Source organism: Panicum virgatum, chromosome 7K (assembly GCF_016808335.1).
Source record: "Panicum virgatum strain AP13 chromosome 7K, P.virgatum_v5, whole genome shotgun sequence".
NCBI classification, from domain to species: Eukaryota; Viridiplantae; Streptophyta; class Magnoliopsida; order Poales; family Poaceae; genus Panicum; species Panicum virgatum.
The window spans coordinates 22,374,431-22,390,913 of NC_053142.1; the positions used below are offsets into that span (position 1 = coordinate 22,374,431).

Consider the following 16,483-nt stretch of genomic DNA (forward strand, 5'->3'; position numbering starts at 1 on the left):
TTTGGAGGGAGATAGTAAAATATATTAGAAATGATGTTTAGGGGGAGTTGGATAGGGGGAATGGTTGGAGATAGCCTGAGGTCGTACAGAAGAATAGAAACTTCGCGCCGGGGCCGCGGGCGCGTGGCGCGCCAACGCACGCCGCTGGATCTGAATGAACGGTGGATGCGCGGGGTGCAGCCATCAGCCCACCCCACGTGGCCCCGTCCCCTCCCAACATAACACTCCCGCACCCGTCACCCAGTCACCCAAGCCCTAACCAAAAATCTATCCCCCCTTCCCGCTGGCGGCGGCCACCCCCGACGAGCCGGCGCCCCCCTCCGCCCTGCACCCACCCGGAGCCTGTCTCCGCCGGCGAGCTCCTCTGCCCCCCCGCGCCGAGCGCGCCCCTCACCTTCCGCTCGGGCGCGCCCTCACCCGTACCGCCGGGAGCGCGCGTCGCGGCGCCTCTCGCACCTCCTCGCGCCGTCGGGTAAGGGAACCCTAGCCTTCTCTTGCTCTTACCGCCCCGTTCGATTCCGCTTCAGTGGGGTGTCTCCGGTGCCGTGATCCCGCGAATCCTAGCCGCGCTCCCGCGGACGGGCGCCCCAATCCGCCCCGGTACCGTGGCGGATTCGCGCGCCGCGTTGCGGGGGAGCTGTTGCGTCCGAAATGCGAAGTCCTGACGGGGTTCGGGTCCGTTTCGGCCGAAGCCATCTCCCCATGGCGTAGGGACGGTCTTGGTTGCACCGGCCGTAGGGTTCGCTGGAGGAACCCTAGGCGTAGGGCCGTGTGTTCGAGCTACCGTGGTCCTGGATGGTGATGTCGATTGGGAAAATTGCTCTTCTCCCTTGGTCTTGTAGATGGTGATCGCCCCCTAGGGTTCATGGGCACGACATAGGTCGAGATTCTGGAGATGGAGGCATTTCTCCAGGGTGGAGCGTGGCTATCTGGTGCAGAGATGTGCATGCTAGATCCAGACTTCCTCAGGGGTGCGTGCGCCAGATTCCGATGCCGCAACCACCTCACCTCGTGTGGTGGAAGTAGTTGCAAAGAAACTGAAAGTGTTGTCACTGTTCCAGCTAACGGCCACGCCCACACCAACGCAGCCGTGCCCACGTGTGCCATCCCCTTTTTGAGTTTCTAAGGTTTGCACTGTTATAAGTAGCGGTTACCTTGGAAATCTGTAACACGTTTGGTTCATTTAAAGGTTAATAATGCCATGACGTAGATGTGGGATCTTTTAAGGAAATTGCAGGATTGTATGCCGTTACTTTATTAGATACACCTTTTTTAGGAATGTTGTTATGACACTCGAAGCACTGATATAAATTATTATAGTTTAAATATCTCAGGCGCAGCATGATTAGTAAATATGCTTTTGACACATGCCCATAACATGTTATTTGGGTAATATAATCTCTGAATGTTGTCATTATAAAAGACAACTAAATGCGGGGCTGTTCTCTTTGACATAATTATTGGTTCACCAATGTTGCAAAACACTATGTTACGTAATTCTATCATTAGGCATTTTTTTTGTACCACCATGTCTTGTAGAGGCACACCGCTTCAACGATGTTTTGATATTTACTGAAACAATGATCCGAGCTCTGGAGTCCATTAGTTACCAGTCATATGGATACTGATTTATGTTTCATAATCCACTTATGGTCCATTTGGATGAATTAAGTTCCTAAGGATTTGGATCCTGATTTGATTCCCCTATCCAGATTGACCCGTGGTAGTTGATATGCTATTGAGATGCAAGTTTGGACTAGGAAGTTGTTTTTATGTAATGTTAAAAGCAATGTCTTTTTACAGTGTTATTTTGGTGTTATTGGGATAATGATTGCTCGCTGTAACAATACGTGTCTGTGCCTGCAGACACGTGTCGGCTCCGGACCACCTCGGGGAGGGGTGTCGACTTCTTCCCTTAGTGAGGGGTCCGGTTACTATACAGGTGGTCCGGGACCCTATGAGGGGTCCGGGACTTCCGCGGGGGTCCGGACTCCTCGGGAGGTCCGGAGCCCTGGCTGTTCAGGCTGCCCGCCTCTTCCGGGACACGCGTCGTTCCTGGACCTTTCCCAGTCGTGAGACAGGTCCGGGACCGTTGTCGGGTGAACAGGGCTCCGGACCGCAGGGGTCCGGCTGCTTGGTCGTAGTTAAGGATAACTACAAGGCCCTTACCTAGTCACAACAAGAGGGGGTACCCCAGTCCTGGGGTACCGACAGTAACCCCCACGACATTTTGGGGCCGTCCGTGGGGACGACAGGCGTTGGCTGGATCTTCGGGCCTCTGGGCTGTGTTCATCCTCTGCAACGGCGAACGAGAAGATGAAGGAAGCCAGGGCCACACCCACGCCACAGGCCATGGCACCGGCGCGGCAACGACCACGGTGCGGCGGCGCACGGCAGCGGCGCCTGCTGTGCGTCGCCACTGCGACACCTCAGAGCCGGCGTGGCAGCGCACAGCAGAGGCGCCGCTGGGCACTGCCGCCCCTACGTCGACTCAAGGTTTTCTCTCAAGCAACGGCCACGCTTCCTCTGCAGTGGCGTGGCGTCGGCTCAAGGCTTTCTCTCAACATGGAGCCTGGAGCCGACGGCCATCCCGGAGGAAGCTGACCGTGTCGTCGTGTCGTCACCCGGCACCACCCAAGGCTCTTGGTGCTGCTGCAGACAGGACCCCGCCACCAGGCGCGGGGGCCCCTGGCGCTAGCACCAAGGACAAGCCGGCGAACGACCGCACTTCTCCACGCGTCGCACCGGTCCTTCTGCTGCGCAAGGGCGGGCTGGCTTCCGGTGGCAGACGACGACGGCTGGGGGCCTCTCCCATTCAAAGTCAAAGAATCTGTCTCATACTACCTAAGCATGTGACAGCTCTTAGGCAAGGAGGTGTCCCCCGGGCTCCCGAGGTGATGCTGGATGATGCGGTTCAGGCACATCCAGGGCGCCTTCGCCTCCGAGGAAGAACACGCTGTATAGCATGCAGCCGTAGGTTACTCCTAAGAAAGAGCTAAGAGAGTTTCTCCTTTGTAATAACGTGGCGCCTACGTGTGTGTCCAGAGCGGTCAATGCCTGACCTTGTAAACCCGACCTCTGGCCCTATCATACAAACAGGCAAAAAGCGGTTCGGAGCGGTAGAGGCCCGACCTCGTAATCCCGACCTCTGATGTATACCGTGACAACCACAATGATAAAGGAGATTTTTCTTTCTCGGTCTTATCTCGGCTCCACCGGCTGTGGTTTCTTCCTCCCAAACAGAGTCTTTTACTTTTGTTGCTAACGATCCAAGTTAAGTTGCTGGCTTGTGGTTAGGTGAGGACACCCCTTCTAGCCGGAAGGCAGCCCGGACCCCTAAGGACCTGCTCTGGAGAAGTGGTACTCGTATCCTGGGGTAGAGAAGCTCCGCGTAGCTTAGCCTGGTAATGTACCCTAAGTTTACGTACTTCGCTACCCTGTTACAAGTACTCTAGTATCCGAGTCTGCTGTTTTTAGAGGTCCCGGGCTCCCTTCTAGTATAAGGCTTGGTTTCTTTGCACCTTACTATGAGGTCCGGTAACATGCTTCATCGGGTCGTCAGCAACAACCCAAGTCCACTCCGGTGGCCCGCTCCGGCGGAGACCGCTCGCCACGGTCGCTCCAAGTCCACTCCGGTGGCCCGCTCCGGCGGAGACCGCTCGCCACGGTCGCTCCAAGTCCACTCCGGTGGCCCGCTCCGGCGGAGACCGCTCGCCACGGTCGCTCCAAGTCCACTCCGGTGGCCCGCTCCGGCGGAGACCGCTCGCCACGGTCGCTCCAAGTCCACTCCGGTGGCCCGCTCCGGCGGAGACCGCTCGCCACGATCGGCAAGAGCCAGGTCCGGGAAGTAGTGCTTGCTCCCTGAGCGATCCGAAGTCTGTGTAGCCGCTTAGCTTGGTTCCGTACCCTAAGCCTACACCTTCATCGCCCTGTAGAAAGCACTCTAGTACCTGAACCTGACAACAGGTGAACCGGCCTCAGGGGTCCGGGCCACCCGCTCTCTACATGAGCACACCGACGCAATCGAGTTGCGTAGAAACACATCGCGATAGTGGCCCCACCCGCGGGTTCGTACCTCTCCCGAGGTGGGCCCGGGGGCCACTGTCGGTATGCCAGGACTGGGGTACCCCCTCTTGTTGTGACTAGGCAAGGGCCTTGTAGTTATCCTTAACTACGACTAAGCAGCCGGACCCCTGCGGTCCGGAGCCCTGTTCACCCGACAACGGTCCCGGACCTGTCTCACGACTGGGAAAGGTCCAGGAACGACGCGTGTCCCGGAAGAGGCGGGCAGCCTGAACAGCATTTTTATCTATGGGGTCACAACCAAGGTCGTGGTAAATCCACGAATTTCATTCAATTTATTTTTCTTTTCTTATACTATAGAAATAAAAAAATAAACATTTGAATTCAGCATTATTCCATGATTCCTATTTCAAAGCCTATCTTTTAAGGGAAAAATAACCCTTCTTTTCTCATTCGCTCTCTATTGCATGGGTGGAAGGGCTCCGGACCTCCCGAGGAGTCCGGACCCCCGCGGAAGTCCCGGACCCCTCATGGGGTCCTGGACCACCTGTATAGTAACCGGACCCCTCACTAAGGGAAGAAGTCGACACCCCTCCCCGAGGTGGTCCGGAGCCGACACGTGTCTGCAGGCACAGACACGTATACAAGATCGCTTGGTCTCCATACTAAGCCTTTCCCACCACTGCATTCATTGCGTTAGGGGTGGTGGGAAAGGCTTAGTATGGAGACCAAGCGATCTTGTATACGTGTCTGTGCCTGCAGACACGTGTCGGCTCCGGACCACCTCGGGGAGGGGTGTCGACTTCTTCCCTTAGTGAGGGGTCCGGTTACTATACAGGTGGTCCGGACTCCTCGGGAGGTCCGGAGCCCTGGCTGTTCAGGCTGCCCGCCTCTTCCGGGACACGCGTCGTTCCTGGACCTTTCCCAGTCGTGAGACAGGTCCGGGACCGTTGTCGGGTGAACAGGGCTCCGGACCGCAGGGGTCCGGCTGCTTGATCGTAGTTAAGGATAACTACAAGGCTCTTGCCTAGTCACAACAAGAGGGGGTACCCCAGTCCTGGGGTACCGACAGGCGTCGGCGACGCCTTGGCCTCCCTGAGCGCCTAGGCGACGCCTTAAGAACCTTGGTATTTAGATACATAGAAAAATAGTGTATCCAAAAAGCTAAAATGAATTGTACTTTGGAACGGAGGAAGTAGCAGCTACGTGACGCTGGTGATGAAAAAGGTATGCGTGGTTTGCTTTGGGATACTGGAGGTGTGTGGTGACAATGGTAATGCATCTGTTTTTCTTTTTTTTTGTCTCTTTCTGTTAGAACCAAACGAGAGTCTGATACTGACACTTAAAATGTATTGTCGGTCCTTGAATCTGACTCGTAGTGCCATCTAGGTCCTTCAACTTCTAAAATTCACATTCAGCTCCATAAACTTACTAATTTTGTCACATGAAATCAAATTACCATTTTAAGTTATAAAGTGGAAGTATTTATGTTAATATTGAGCTTACATGTGGCCTCAAATTTTATTTTTAATTTTTTTGATCAACTCTTATAGTTTCGAAATTTCCTCCAAAATTATATTTCAAAAATTTATGTCTGGATTTTTTTTCAATGTTTCTCTAAAATTCTTTTTTCTTTTCAAATTTTACATATTTTTATATATGAGTTTAATTTTGCTACCAAATTTTTCTACATATCTTTTGTGTTTGAACATAATTTTATAAATAATTTTTTACGTGTATATGTTTGTATATAAATTTTTTACATTTGAACAAATTATATAACTTTGAGTTTAGTTTGAACAATTGTGATTTGGACCTCACGTGATACGATTAGCAAATTTAAGAACTAAATATGCATTTTGAAAATTGAGCCAAATTTAAGATCCGGTGATGTATTTTACACCATACTAACACATGACGTGAACGGATCTCTTGATCCGATACAGAGCTCGGCTTGTCGGCAGTGCGCCAACCATGCAAGTGGCCCAACAATTTGCTACGTTTTTCTTTCACAAGGGCAGGCAAAAAGGTCTTTTCAAAAAAAATAAGGCAAAAAGGGTGCAGGCAACAAATGTCACTCGCTCTACTCTCATGGGCCGCCACCATGGAGGTTTTGGGGCTGGGCTAGGTCCCCTGGCGACAACACAAGGCGAAGGCAGGCCCCCACGCGGCCACGCCGTCGTCCGTTCTTCTCCCAAGGCCGCCGCCGCAGCAGGCTCGTCCTCCGCCGCCGCCGCGAGCCGGGAGACGCAGGTCAGGTACTCTCCCCCTCCCACCTCCTCTCCTCCTCCCCGCCCGTCGGCGCCCTCGTCCTCCCCGTGGCTACCGCTCGCCCGAAACGGAGCCTAGCCCAATAAGCCACCCCTCCCTGGATTGCGTACCCTGGCGATATTTCCTCCCAGAACGCGCACTCGAGCCGCCGCCGCGTCTCCTTTCCACGCGCCACCGTCGCTTCTCCCCATATCGGCGCCGTCGCTGCCTCTCCTCCTCGGATCGACGCGCCGCCGGTGCCCGGCACTACCTCCCCTTCTCCTCTAGTGTGTTCATTCTCCTCTTCCAAATCCCAATCAATCCATCGATCCTTCTTAGCAGTTAGTAAGCTAGTCAGTTTTCATTGCCATGCGTACATCTTGAATGCTTTTCTGTTCGTTTTTCTAGTCAGGAATGGCATCGGGTTGGTTCAAGTTCAACCCAAGTCTGAGCTCTGAGAACAAGTTATCTCATTGCTGTCTTTGATTTGAATTAGAACCATGGCTTGTATTAACTTTGGTTGAACTCCTGTACGCTGTACTGCTGTAGTGCTCTGTTGCCGTGTGGTTGACTGGTTGCTTAGATTCAAATTTAGACGTTAGAACCATGTTTTACTTTGCTTTATTTATGTGCTGATGATTGCAATTTTATTTGCCTAGTTCATATTGGTATGTATGTGTATACGGTATCGTAGTATCACTATTTTTGGAAAAATGATGAATTGTCGTGTCCAACGCGCATGTCGGAATCGGTGTAACTTAGGCGGCCACTGTCCACCACCTGCTCGTTGAAATGCCTGGTAGGCAAATGCCTGCAGATGGATTGGCTAATTGGCTTGGTGGTTGAGTGCCTGCGCCGAACGTGTTCCTTTCTCCGGCCAAAACGTTCGTCGGTGTTTTGTGGGCTAGTTTTGAAAGAAACGGGACTTTCACTGAAATAATGCGTAATTCAGCAAGGAGCTGGCATTGAGCTACCGAAGGAACCATTAGAGATTTCATTTCTCAAAACATTTTGTCAAGGCTGCATTTTGGTGGCTTCTGCCTTTGAGCAGTTCCTGATATTGCATCTACCTCTATGTTGTATTATCTCAAATCAATATGAACTAGCATTTACTATTTTTCTGTTGTTCTCATTGAATTTTGTTAGAACTTTGTACTACTCTGTCATCTTAACAAGATCCAATATTGAAAGAAAGAGTATGGTTATATCCTTTTTTTAAAAAAACTACAGTTCCAATCTTTTACAAACATATTTTCAGTAATTTAAATATTCAGGAGGTTATGATTCAGTACTTTGTTGTTTCCTTTCTTGCCAAATGGAAGATAGACATGGAATCATCTTTTGCAGTTTCTCAATATGCTGTATTTTACCTTGCTTGCTGTATCTACTAATTCTGACAGGACAAAAAAATAATGCAAATGAAAAACAGTAAAGAGGAGAACCTACTAAGCATCAGTCTGTCATAGCTAAGTGGGAACCCTAGTTTTGACATTACAGGCCAAGACTTAGGCTTGATAAAAGACTAAAACCAAAGCACCAAAATGACTACAGTTGATGAAGTTGGAAATCTGATGATGCCTGTCTATATGTAGATTTCCTATCCGATACAGCCATGGTAGTGTATAGACTAGTAACTAGTTTAACAAAATCATTCATGACTGCAGGTGGCCTGTGGCAAGCAAAATGGCTTTCTCATCAATTTTCAGGAGAGTGAATGTCAAAGAACTGATCTCAAATGCTTCAGTGTATGCTAGCGCAACAGGTGATAGCATATGTGCAGTTGGTTTGCCTTGTACTTATCTTCTATTCTGAAAAATATTTTACCTGCCTGAGATATGCTTGATTCCAGAATCTTCTGGAGTAATGAGCTTGGTGTTTAGACGCTGGGCCACCAAGAAGACTGCTGGATCGACAAAAAATGGCCGTGACTCCAATCCCAAGTATTTAGGCGTCAAGAAGTTTGGTGGAGAGGTACACCCTTTGTATAACTTACATTCCATGACATTGATGGAATTCGGAATAACTTTCTTACTTGCATCAAACTTGCTACCATTTGGAGCCTTTAGATGCCATATGGATACTCATTTATCAGAATAACTTTTGTACATAGGAGTTGATCTTATGCTATTAGTTTGTTAATTGATGGCATACATTTGTGTTAATTTTCCAGAAAGTGGAACCAGGAAACATCATTGTTCGCCAAAGAGGAACGCGCTTCCACCCTGGAAACTACGTCGGCATGGGCAAGGATCACACTCTCTTCTGCCTGAAGGAAGGACATGTGCGATTTGAGCGCAACAAACTGACTGGCAGGAAATGGGTTCATGTTGACCCTGTGGCTGGCCATGTCCTCCACCCTGTCTACGCCAGTGGCTCGACTACTGCAGCTGACCTGGATGCACAATTGTAGCGACCATGCAGTTGCTTATGCTCTTCCCGCCGATTGTGCCGCTCCTGTGCTAGTCTTGCACAATGCAACTTGTTCCAGTAAAGATGCGTGCGAGTAAGAAATATTGCAGCTATACGTAGCTTCAGTGAGGAGCAGATAATTTGAGTTTGGTTGATGTTCCTTTATAACATCACTTATTTTTAGACTCAATGTTGGTTTTGTGGTTTCATATCCATGTCGAAGTGTCGATTACTTGTGGACCGGAATTTTGTCACTTGGTGCATTTTGGGAACCGCGTTCAACTAAGAGCATCTTCAAGAGTGCTTAATATACTTTCCCAATAACTTATTTTGGGAAGAAAAGTAAAAAACAATGCTCCAACAGCTTTCCAATCCTATACCCAATCTTTTGGTGTGCTCAAAACTGAAGCTATCCTAAGACAAATATACGTCTCATCTTGGAGGTACCGTGGTCATGAAGGGCGGCCTCGGAGGAAGACATGGGTTCCGTTCCAGGGAAGGAGTCCCACTCCCACCTAGGATATGCATTTGAAATTTTTTTGGGCAAAAATAGGTCATTGTTGGAGGAACGTGTGTTTTAATTGGGCAAGTTCCATTCCAAACTTATTGGGAGTAAAAATATTAGGCACTTTGGTGGAAATGTTTGTAAATTGACAAGGTGCAAGTAATTTCTTTAGAAAATTCTCCGATCACACTTGTCCCATAAACCTGAAATAAAAAAGGCCTCCTCTAAAAACCTGAAGGAAGTCCATCTTTATGTGTTTCTGCGACTTATGGAAACCCATGAATTTTTTTTGCAGGTGGAAACCCATGAATTTAATAGTAGCAAAGAAAAAAGAAGAAAAATTCCAGCAGTAACAGGGACAAGAAAACTGTCAACCCTAAGGAAAAGGACTGTGGCAATCTCTCTGCGCTTCTTCCTGCTCTCGCCGGTCTCAGTAGAGTTTCATAAGAGTTTTATGAGCATTTAATTTTGCTAATATGACAGGATAGTTATGAGAAGAGAGAAGATAAAATTTCATAAGATATGAGAGGAGTTTCATCCCATAAAACTCATCCGGCTCAGCTGCCTAGTTTTTGCTCTAGATAACTGTACGATAAAATCATGCATTGAGACTAAGGAGACACATTGTACCCTAGGTCTCTAGCAAGAGCCTAGAATAGATTAAAAATTCTATAGTAACATTCATGTGGGTTCTGTGGTTCTGCCATTCTAGTAGAGCAAGATCCTTTTTTTTTTGAAATAGCAAGATCCCATCTTGGATCATGAGGTACAAGATATGCTTATAGGGTATTTGAATCTATGAATTGAGGGACTAATTTTTAGTTCAAGTCACATCAGATGTTTAGATGTCAATTAGGAGGACAGGACTAGATATGAACTAATTATAAAACTAATTTCATAAGTCTGAGCTAATTCATGAGATAAATTTATTAATTAATCTATAATTAGCATACATTTATTATAGCACCACATGAACTAATTAGACTTAATGAATTCATCTAGCGACCATATTTTCAAACTCCTTCTACATTACCATTTTAGTGCTATATTTTAGAGCTCGCCTACTACAAACTGGTCGAGTAATTTACATTACCATTTTCAAACTCCTTCAAAGCATCACTAATTTATTCAGTTTCATACATTTGCATATGACTCACCGATCAGCACTACTCTTACCTGTACACATATTGTCAAAGTTATGAATATAAATCATATATATCTCAAAATTAGTCCGACCTGTTAGATCTCACCCTGCGGATGAAAAGAACTTACTCTATTTACTGGTGCTCCGATTTAAAATATCTTTTCTACGAAAATGAATTGCATTAATTCTAGATCGGCAATGCTACAGAATCGAAGTCCGGAATCTTAAAATATCGGACGCTTCGATATATATTGCAATAGTTACATTGATGTTGCAACTATTACTTTTCATGTTTCACTGCAAATGTTATATGAAACATAGTGTTAATGTTACTGTTGGAATTTTGTATCCTAGAGTTAAAATCATGTTCACTAAGTAATTTTTAATATTTCACGTTGATTCTAAATATTTGGTAGATCTCTTCTCCCTCCGATGCTCGGATTGCTCCCGCGTGCGATTTAGCGGCCTGAGGTCGTACAGAAGAATAGAAACTTCGCGCCGGGGCCGCGGGCGCGTGGCGCGCCAACGCACGCCGCTGGATCTGGATGAACGGTGGATGCGCGGGGTGCAGCCATCAGCCCACCCCCGTGGCCCCGTCCCCTCCCAACATAACACTCCCGCACCCGTCACCCAGTCACCCAAGCCCTAACCAAAAATCTATCCCCCCTTCCCGCTGGCGGCGGCCACCCCCGACGAGCCGGCGCCCCCCTCCGCCCTGCACCCACCCGGAGCCTGTCTCCGCCGGCGAGCTCCTCTGCCCCCCCGCGCCGAGCGCGCCCCTCACCTTCCGCTCGGGCGCGCCCTCACCCGTACCTCCGGGAGCGCGCGTCGCGGCGCCTCTCGCACATCCTCGCGCCGTCGGGTAAGGGAACCCTAGCCTTCTCTTGCTCTTACCGCCCCGTTCGATTCCGCTTCAGTGGGGTGTCTCCGGTGCCGTGATCCCGCGAATCCGAGCCGCGCTCCCGCGGACGGGCGCCCCAATCCGCCCCGGTACCGTGGCGGATTCGCGCGCCGCGTTGCGGGGGAGCTGTTGCGTCCGAAATGCGAAGTCCTGACGGGGTTCGGGTCCGTTTCGGCCGAAGCCATCTCCCCATGGCGTAGGGACGGTCTTGGTTGCACCGGCCGTAGGGTTCGCTGGAGGAACCCTAGGCGTAGGGCCGTGTGTTCGAGCTACCGTGGTCCTGGATGGTGATGTCGATTGGGAAAATTGCTCTTCTCCCTTGGTCTTGTAGATGGTGATCGCCCCCTAGGGTTCATGGGCACGACATAGGTCGAGATTCTGGAGATGGAGGCATTTCTCCAGGGTGGAGCGTGGCTATCTGGTGCAGAGATGTGCATGCTAGATCCAGACTTCCTCAGGGGTGCGTGCGCCAGATTCCGATGCCGCAACCACCTCACCTCGTGTGGTGGAAGTAGTTGCAAAGAAACTGAAAGTGTTGTCACTGTTCCAGCTAACGGCCACGCCCACACCAACACAGCCGTGCCCACGTGTGCCATCCCCTTTTTGAGTTTCTAAGGTTTGCACTGTTATAAGTAGCGGTTACCTTGGAAATCTGTAACACGTTTGGTTCATTTAAAGGTTAATAATGCCATGACGTAGATGTGGGATCTTTTAATGAAATTGCAGGATTGTATGCCGTTACTTTATTAGATACACCTTTTTTAGGAATGTTGTTATGACACTCGAAGCACTGATATAAATTATTATAGTTTAAATATCTCAGGCGCAGCATGATTAGTAAATATGCTTTTGACACATGCCCATAACATGTTATTTGGGTAATATAATCTCTGAATGTTGTCATTATAAAAGACAACTAAATGCGGGGCTGTTCTCTTTGACATAATTATTGGTTCACCAATGTTGCAAAACACTATGTTACGTAATTCTATCATTAGGCATTTTTTTTGTACCACCATGTCTTGTAGAGGCACACCGCTTCAACGATGTTTTGATATTTACTGAAACAATGATCCGAGCTCTGGAGTCCATTAGTTACCAGTCATATGGATACTGATTTATGTTTCATAATCCACTTATGGTCCATTTGGATGAATTAAGTTCCTAAGGATTTGGATCCTGATTTGATTCCCCTATCCAGATTGACCCGTGGTAGTTGATATGCTATTGAGATGCAAGTTTGGACTAGGAAGTTGTTTTTATGTAATGTTAAAAGCAATGTCTTTTTACAGTGTTATTTTGGTGTTATTGGGATAATGATTGCTCGCTGTAACAATAGCTAATCCATAATTGTTGATGCTTCTTGCAAGCCTTTCTCTTAGAGGAAAAAAAACTATTATGATAACCACTGACAATTTAACAATCTTGCTCCATCGTTTTTGCCTGTACAGTTTCCTCTTTGTTTTACAATATTTTTTTTTGTCATGCTCATACTTTCATAACATTACCTGCTGGTAGGATAAGCATGTAATCTTCAAATGATTGCATTTGACTCACTTTGTCAATTTTCTTTCTGCAGTTGCCTAGGTTAATGCTAGCTTCTTGAAAAAGATGGCTGATAATGGTAATGCTAAAGGGGGATCTGGAACCTATACAATCAATCTAGATAACTTTAGTAAGCGGTTGAAGGTGTTCTATGACCATTGGAAGGAACACAAGTCTGATCTTTGGGGTTCTTCTGATGCTATTGCCATTGCTACCCCACCTCCTTCTGAGGATCTTCGTTATTTGAAATCCTCAGCTCTGGATATTTGGTTACTTGGATATGAATTTCCAGAAACGATAATTGTCTTCATGCACAAGCAAATACATGTCTTGTGCAGTCAGAAGAAAGCAAATCTGATTGGGACCCTCAAGAAGGCTGCAAGTGAGGCTGTTGGTGCTGATATTGTCTTGCATGTGAAAGCTAAGAATGGAGATGGTGCTGACTTGATGGACGACATGCTGCAGACTGTTCGCAATCAGTCGAAATCAGGCAATCCCCTTGTTGGGCACATCGCAAAAGAGGCACCTGAGGGTAAGCTTCTTGAAACTTGGGCAGACAAGTTATCTGGGTCGTCTATACAACTTACAGATGTGACAAATGGCTTCTCTGAGCTTTTTGCTGTGAAGGACACCACAGAGATCACTTGTGTGAAGAAGGCTGCGTACTTAACTACATCTGTACTGAGAAATTTTGTGGTTCCAAAGTTGGAGAAGGTTATTGATGAGGAGAAGAAAGTCTCACATTCCACATTGATGGATGACACAGAAAAGGCTATTCTTGACCCTCTCAAGGTAAAGGTGAAGTTGAAACCTGAAAATGTTGATATTTGCTACCCTCCAGTCTTTCAAAGTGGGGGGAAGTTTGATCTCAGGCCTGGGGCCTCAAGCAATGATGATTATCTCTATTACGATTCTGCAAGTGTTATCATCTGTGCAATTGGCTCCAAATACTCGAGCTATTGTTCAAATGTTGCCCGGACATATCTGATAGATGCTACTCCTACCCAAAGTAAAGCATATGAGACCCTTCTGAAAGCTCATGAGGCTGCTATACAAACATTGAAACCAGGCAATCAGATGAGTGCGGTTTATCAAGCTGCAGTGGCAGTGATTGAGAAAGATGCTCCTGAACTACTTCCCCATTTAACAAAGTCAGCGGGAACTGGAATAGGCCTTGAGTTCCGAGAATCTGGGTTAAATCTGAATGCCAAGAATGATCGTCGGATAAAACAAGGAATGCTTTTTAATGTTTCTCTTGGTTTGCATAATCTCCAGGCAGAAACCACCAGTGAGAAGACAAAACAGTTTTCACTGTTGTTAGCTGATACCGTTTCAGTCACTGAAAAAGGAAATGAGATCTTGACAGCACCATGTTCCAAGGCTGTTAAGGATGTTGCCTATTCATTCAATGAAGATGAGGAAGATGCTCCTGCAGCGAAAGTGGAGTCGAAGCCCGTGGATGTCGTGCCAACCAAGGCTACTCTCAGGTCGGACAACCAGGAGATGTCCAAGGAAGAGCTCAGGAGACAGCACCAGGCTGAACTTGCTCGTCAAAAGAATGAAGAGACTGCTAGAAGGCTTGCTGGGGGTGGTTCTGGTTCTGGTGAAGGACATGGTCCTGCAAGGTCGAATGAGCTTGTTGCGTACAAGAATGTTAATGATGTACCATTTGCTAGAGAGTTGGTGATACAGGTAGATCAGAAGAATGAAGCTGTCCTCTTACCTATATATGGCAGCATGGTGCCTTTCCATGTTTCTACTGTGAAGAGTGTGACAAGCCACCAGGACAACCGTACCTGTACTATCCGCATCTTCTTCAATGTGCCTGGCATGCCATTCTCGAATGATAGCAAGCTGAATTCTCAAGGTGCTATCTACTTGAAAGAAATTACATTTCGCTCAAAAGACCCACGGCATAGCAGTGAAGTTGTTCAGCAGATCAAAACGTTGAGGAGGCAAGTTGCTTCAAGGGAGTCAGAGAGAGCTGAAAGGGCAACCCTTGTTACTCAGGAGAAGCTTCAGATAGGAAACAACAGAATGAAGATGATGAGACTTTCTGATGTGTGGATCCGACCTGCATTTGGTGGCCGTGGGAGGAAGCTCACAGGAAATCTTGAGGCTCATTTCAATGGTTTCAGATATTCTACGTCAAGGGCTGATGAGCGTGTGGACATCATGTATGGTAATATAAAGCATGCCTTTTTCCAGCCTGCAGAGAAAGAAATGATTACTCTCCTTCATTTCCATTTGCATAACCATATCATGGTTGGAAACAAGAAGACAAAGGATGTCCAGTTTTATGTTGAAGTGATGGATGTTGTTCAAACTCTTGGTGGTAGTAGGAGATCTGCACTCGATCCTGATGAGATTGAGGAAGAGCAGCGTGAGAGGGATCGGAAGAACAGAATAAACATGGATTTCCAGAACTTTGTGAACAAGGTTAATGACCACTGGTCACAGCCACAATTCAAAGGGCTTGATCTGGAGTTTGATGTCCCTTTGAGAGAGCTTGGGTTTCATGGAGTCCCTTACAAGGCTTCTGCTTTCATAATTCCAACTTCTACTTGTTTGGTTGAGCTGATTGAGACCCCCTTCCTTGTGGTGAGCCTGAGTGAGATAGAGATTGTTAACCTGGAGAGGGTGGGCTTTGGAACAAAGAACTTTGACATGGCTATTGTGTTCAAGGACTTCAAGAAGGACGTTCTCCGCATAGATTCCATCCCTTCGACATCACTCGACGCGATAAAGGAGTGGCTGGATACGACTGACCTCAAGTACTACGAGAGTAGGTTGAATCTGAACTGGCGTCCTATCCTGAAAACTATCATTGATGATCCTCAGAAGTTTATTGATGACGGTGGCTGGGAATTCCTGAACATGGAGGCGAGCGACTCCGAGACTGAGGAGACAGAGGAGTCAGACCAGGGCTATGAGCCTTCTGACGCCGAGCCTGAGTCCGAGTCAGAAGATGATGACTCTGACAGAGAGTCCTTGGTGGAATCAGATGATGCTGATGAGGAGTCCGATGAGGACTCGGAGGAGGAGAAGGGCAAGACCTGGGAGGAGCTGGAGCGCGAGGCAAGTAACGCAGATCGGGAGCATGGCGCTGAGTCGGATAGCGAGGAGGAGCGGAGGCGTCGCAAGGCGAAGACCTTTGGCAAATCGCGCGCGCCAGAGCGCAGCAGCTTCAAGGGAGCTCCGCCCTCCAAGAAGCCAAAGTTCAGGTGAACGTAGAATGGTACCTGCTGGGTGCTATGGTGACACTGTTGCTTCCTGAATCTCCCTCACTTGAGGAGGCATATCTGTAGGAGTGTCGTTTGTTATCCCTACTAGATTATCTTGGTACTACTTTCTGTCTCTGCAGTAGCTTAGTCCATTTGGGTGAAAGGTGACAGCTGTCTGGTGAACTTGATCATAGTGGATGAGATGAACATTGAACTTGCGTCATTGGGGAAAGGAGATCCTGGGTTGATTGATTGGTGTAGTATCCTCATTGATGTAATATTTTCCTGGTAGTAGGTGGACCTCCAGGTTGTATAATATTTATTTGTGCTTGCAGTTCAACCTTTTTGGTACATTAACCCTACATGGCAGTGCTGGTCTAATGGAGATTTCTTTGGATGCAGCAGCATTTGAATTTCCTCTGCACTTAATTTTTGGTCTCATCTTATTTCTATGTACATAGGTGCAATGTTTTTCGGTTTGG

General features: G+C 47.8%; 2 protein-coding genes across 3 annotated transcripts; both read left to right on the top strand.

Moving 5' to 3' along the window:
* The first annotated feature begins 242 nt into the window (after positions 1-242).
* On the top strand, positions 243-16,408 carry LOC120640541 (FACT complex subunit SPT16-like). 2 transcript variants are annotated; one of them, XM_039916411.1, is made up of 2 exons: positions 243-472; positions 12,812-16,408. In XM_039916411.1, the coding sequence occupies exon 2, from the start codon at positions 12,844-12,846 to the stop codon at positions 16,003-16,005; it is 3,162 nt and encodes a 1,053-aa protein (XP_039772345.1). In that variant the 5' UTR covers positions 243-472; positions 12,812-12,843; the 3' UTR covers positions 16,006-16,408. The 2 variants fall into 2 exon arrangements, with proteins under 2 accessions (XP_039772345.1, XP_039772346.1); XM_039916412.1 differs by lacking the exon at positions 243-472 and adding an exon at positions 10,947-11,193.
* LOC120640544 (54S ribosomal protein L27, mitochondrial-like) lies at positions 6,100-8,923 on the top strand. The gene is made up of 4 exons (XM_039916415.1): positions 6,100-6,281; positions 7,938-8,035; positions 8,123-8,244; positions 8,444-8,923. The coding sequence occupies exons 1-4, from the start codon at positions 6,115-6,117 to the stop codon at positions 8,681-8,683; spliced, it is 627 nt and encodes a 208-aa protein (XP_039772349.1). The 5' UTR covers positions 6,100-6,114; the 3' UTR covers positions 8,684-8,923.
* Positions 16,409-16,483: the final 75 nt, after the last annotated feature.